The sequence below is a fragment of the Salvelinus sp. IW2-2015 genome, linkage group LG15 (genome assembly GCF_002910315.2).
Source record: "Salvelinus sp. IW2-2015 linkage group LG15, ASM291031v2, whole genome shotgun sequence".
NCBI lineage: Eukaryota > Metazoa > Chordata > Actinopteri > Salmoniformes > Salmonidae > Salvelinus > Salvelinus sp. IW2-2015.
This window is the reverse complement of record NC_036855.1, coordinates 11,227,144-11,232,265: the sequence shown is the minus strand read 5'-3', so window position 1 is coordinate 11,232,265 and position 5,122 is coordinate 11,227,144. Positions and strand designations below refer to the sequence as shown.

Below are 5,122 nucleotides of genomic sequence, written 5' to 3'. Positions count from 1 at the left end.
AAAACCTCATACAATTAAAACCAGTTAGTGCTGTGTGGCCACTAACTTCCAGGAAGGGAACTGTTGGCTTCAGTTGTGGCTGTTTCTTCCAGGTGTAGATCAGTTGTTTGTTGAAAAAGTGCATACTTACAAACTTACAAATCTTTGGACTACAAAGGTGAGAAAACATTCATGGTACTCTCTTGATGTCAGAAGTGTATTCTTGCAATGAAACTTGTGTTATTATTTTATTTATTTATTTATTTCACCTTTATTTAACCAGGTAGGCTAGTTGAGAACAAGTTCTCATTTGCAACTGCGACCTGGCCAAGATAAAGCATAGCAGTGTGAACAGACAACACAGAGTTACACATGGAGTAAACAATAAACAAGTCAATAACATGGTAGAAAAAAAAGAGAATCTATATACAATGTGTGCAAAAGGCATGAGGTAGGCAATAAATCGAATAATTACAATTTAGCAGATTAACACTGGAGTGATAAATCATCAGATGATCATGTGCAAGAAGAGATACTGGTGTGCAAAAGAGCAGAAAATTATGGATAGGCTACACTACATATACCGCGCTATACATGATTTTAGCTTGAGTCGATACACTACATCATGACTTTAGATTTTAGAATGTTCATGAGAATAGTATTCCGATACCCATTTTGTTTTAACAGGGATAACTAACCAGGACAGCTTGGTCAAGAGTGAACACCTGCTAGCCAGCAGAATGTGGTTCCTGGGAAAGATCCGAGAGAGCATGGAGAACATTCCCCTAGAGCTTGGACGCTACGTGGGAAAGAGTGAGGAGGAGGATCTCTCAGCCAAGGCCAGTCTCTCCAACAAGTTGCACAGTAACATTCTGACTCCGGACAAAATCCCGGAGTTCTGCTTGCCCCCTCGGCTGTGCAGGAGCCTAGTGGCAGCTGAACCCCACACTGTGAGTCAGAGGCTCACCAGTCGAGACTGTGGTGCAGTTGATTTCTCTAAGACTCCGCAAGCTAAACAGGTTGAGGAAATGAAGTTGACAAAAGTCAGTGGGGTGGCCTGGAGGGGTAAGAAACCACTGCCATTCTCCGCAGAGGGCTACGGTTTGGCGGGGATGTATGAGAGTCCAAACACACGGAGGAAAGAGTCACTGTTTCACTCCAAGAGCACTGGCTACACACTGGACAGGACCCTACCCAGGCCCACCACAAGGGTGGCGATAGAGCGAAACCAGTGTAAAGCACTCCCCATCCAATTGGGGCTTGAACTTGGGCTCTCCTGTAAGAGCCTGTCGGAGTCAGGCAGCACAGAAAGCGATACACCCTCCTCAAATGACTCCTCCCCTTTGGGCTCTCCCCTGCTCAGCCGCTCTTGCTCTGGCCTCTCACTCTCTATCATCGCTGCCTGGGCGGAGGGTCACCCAGGTCTGCAGTCTGCCTCTGCCTTCAGTGGCACTTTGGGACTGGAAGGAGCCTCCCCATGCTCTGCGGTTAACCCCAGAGGACGGAGGGGGGCGATCTCACCCATTCCCTCCAACTCCCTTATCGAGCCCTGCTCCAGTCCTCCCTTCGTTGTCAACTCCCTGGCGCCCCCTGTCCTGTTCCCGCTGGACGTGCTCCACTGCCAGGAGCGGATGCAGAGAGAACATGTCCTCCCACTGCCGGAGGGCCGCGGCAGAGTCCGCCTCTCAGCCGAGCACACATTGTCGCCCTCTCTTCTGTCCATGGTAGTGCGAGTGAGGGTGGTGTCCGTGGAGGGTCTGAGGGATGAAGGGGACCCCAGAGCCCTCCACTGCTGCCTCAGCCTGAGCTTAAGCCCGGGGAAGCTCCAGAGACAGGACAGCGCCACAATCAAGAACTGCAGGAGCCCCGTGTTCAATGAGGACTTTTTCTTCACTGAACTGAGCCTGGACAGCCTGGGTGGCTTGCGGCTCCAACTGAAGGTGTTAGACAAGGCCTCTGGGCTCAGACGGGGCACGGTGCTCGGGATCATCATAACCGAACCCCTGGCCCAGCTACTGCCCCTGTGACCAGGGAGGAAATAGCTTCTGCTTCAGCCAACCTCTCTATGTGTTATTGTTATGCCTAGGGCCAGGACTTTTTCCTGACCATGTCACCTGACCAGGGAAAACACCTAGTACTTGTTGTGGTTATATAGTGTACATAGCCTAATAATCTCCAACCCCTCTGCTCTAGCATAATTAGCTTTAGCTACAAGCCAGTAAGTCCTATCCAGGTCCCTAGCCATGCATAATTATTAATCGTGGGAAATGTGCTCTACAAATTACATTTGATTATTATTATTATTATATTATTATTATTATTATAATGCTATCTGTCTTTGTTGTTCCGGTATGCTTCACTTATGTGAATAGTGAGAGCTATGTGAATCTTTAGAGACATAGTATTTGGATTTACCAAGCAAATGTTGTCTGCAAAACTGTGCAAAGCAAATCGTGACAGATCATAGAATGTTTTATGGAGCATAGTTTGTTTGACTGTTGTTCTGTGGTTCACTGCACCATTAGGCTACTAATCGCTCAAAGGCATCACTTTCCACATTCTTACAATGTGTACATTGTGTGTGCATTTAAAACTTTTCAACCTTGTTGGAAGGGCTTGACAGTCTGACAGATAGTCATTGACCAGGCAGGCAGAGGGCTGGGATGTTATCTTCTACTTTGTAAACCTAACCGTTTATAAATCAATAAATATAAAACATATAATAATACTGGAACTGTGCCATTCATTGACAGCAAAATAAGGCTGTCTCTCTTTTTCTACATTTTGTTACGTTTGGTCCAATGACATCAGTCTCTCCATCAATTCAGTGTTCTATTGGAGAAAAATATACAAAAGAAAAAGAACATGTCAGTGTTCTGGTCAGTGCATATCAGAATAGGAAAAGCATACGAAAATGTGAAAACAAAAGTGTGTTGTACTTAATAAGATGGCGCCAACAGAGATGGTCGCCTTGTTTCAGGTCCTTAGGAAACTATGCAGTAATTCGTTTTTTAAAATGTATTATTTCTTACATTGTTAGCCCAGAAAATCTCAAGTGTTATTACATACAGCCGGGAAGAACTATCGGATATAAAAGCGATGTCAACTTACCAACATTACGACCAGGAATACAACTTTCCCGAAGCGGATCCTTGGTTCGGACCTCCACCCTGGACATGGGATCTAATCCCAGAGGCCGACCCAAAACAACGCGGTCGCCGCAGGAGAGGCAGACGGAGCGGCCTACTGGTCAGACTTAGAAGGCGAGTGAACAGGGAGTACAGAGAGGGCTCAGAACGCACCCTTGTGGGGCCCCAGTGTTGAGGATCAGCGGGGTGGAGATGTTGTTACTACCCTCACCACCTGGGGGCGGCCCGTCAGGAAGTCCAGGACCCAGTTGCACAGGGCGGGGTCGAGACCCAGGGTCTCGAGCTTGATGACGAGTTTGGAGGGTACTATGGTGTTAAATGCTGAGCTGTAATCGATGAACAGCATTCTCACATGGGTATTCCTCTTGTCCAGATGGGTTAGGGCAGTGTGCAGTGTGGTTGCGATTGCGTCGTCTGTGGCCTATTGGGTCGGTAAGCAAATTGGAGTGGGTCTAGGGTGTCCGGTAGGGTGGAGGTGATATGGTCCTTGACTAGTCTCTCAAAGCACTTCATGATGACGGAAGTGAGTGCTACGGGGCGGTAGTCGTTTAGCTCAGTTACCTTAGCTTTCTTGGAACAGGAACAATGGTGGCCCTCTTGAAGCATGTGGGAACAGCAGACTGGGATAAGGATTGATTGAATATGTCCGTAAACACACCAGCCAGCTGGTCTGCGCATGCTCTGAGGACGCGGCTGGGAATGCGTCTGGGCCTGCAGCCTTGCGAGGGTTAACACGTTTAAATGTTTTACTCACCTCGGCTGCAGTGAAGGAGAGCCCGCAGGTTTTGGTAGGGGGCCGTGTCAGTGGCACTGTATTGTCCTCAAAGCGGGCAAAAAAGTTGTTTGCCTGTCTGGGAGCAAGACATCCTGGTCTCGACGGGGCTGGTTTTCTTTTGTAATCCGTGATTGACTGTAGACCTGCACAATACCTCTGTGTCTGAGCTGTTGAATTTCGACTCGATTTGTCTCTGTACTGAGACTTAGCCTGTTTGATTGCCTTGTGGAGAGAATAGCTACACTGTTTTGTTCGGTCATGCTTCCGGTCACTTGCCCTGGTTAAAAGCAGTGGTTCGCGCTTTCAGTTTCACGCGAATGCTGCCGTCAATCCACGGTTTCTGGTTTGGGAATGTTTTTATCGTTGCTGTGGGTACGACATCGTCAATGCACTTCCTAATGAACTCGTCACCGAATCAGCATATTCGTCAATATTGTTGTTGGACGGCGATGCGGAACATATTCCAATCCGCGTGATCGAAGCAGTCTTGAAGCGTGGATTCAGATTGGTCGGACCAGCGTTGAACAGACCTGAGCGCGGGAGCTTGTTGTTTGAGTTCTGTTTGTAGGCTGGAATCAACAAAATGGAGTCGTGGTCAGCTTTCCGAAAGGGGGGCGGGGGAGGGCCTTATAAGCGTCGCGGAAATTAGTATAACAATGGTCTAGTGTTTTTCCAGCCCTGGAGCACAATCGATATGCTGATGATTTTAGGAGTTTTGTTTTTAGATTACCTTGTTAAAATCCCCAGCTACGATGAATGCAGCCTCAGGGTGTGTGGTTTCCAGTTTACAAAGAGTCAGATAAAGTTCGTTCAGGGCCATCGATGTGTTCTGCTTGGGGGGAATGTATACGGCTGTGATTATGATTGACGAGAATTCCTTGGTAGATAATGCGGTCGACATTTGATTGTGAGGAGTTCTAGATCAGGTGAACAGAACGACTTGAGTTCTTGTTGTTGTTATGATGATCACACCACTTCTCGTTAATCATAAGGCATACCCCCCGCCCTCTTCTTACCGGAAAGATGTTTGTTTCTGTCGGCGCGATGCATGAAGAAACCAGCTGGCTGCACCGACTCCGTTAGCGTCCCTTGAGTAGCCATGTTTCCGTGAACAGAGCAGTTGCAATCCCTGATGTCTCTCTGGATGCTACCCGTGCTCAGATTTCATCAACCTTTTGTCAAGAGACTGGACATTGGCGAGTAGTATGCTAGGGAGTGC

General features: G+C 47.8%; 1 protein-coding gene across 1 annotated transcript; it reads left to right on the top strand.

Moving 5' to 3' along the window:
* Positions 1 to 719: 719 nt before the first annotated feature.
* LOC111973975 (C2 calcium-dependent domain-containing protein 4C) lies at positions 720 to 2,245 on the top strand. Its single transcript, XM_024001453.2, has one exon. The coding sequence runs from the start codon at positions 720 to 722 to the stop codon at positions 2,004 to 2,006; it is 1,287 nt and encodes a 428-aa protein (XP_023857221.1). The 3' UTR covers positions 2,007 to 2,245.
* Positions 2,246 to 5,122: the final 2,877 nt, after the last annotated feature.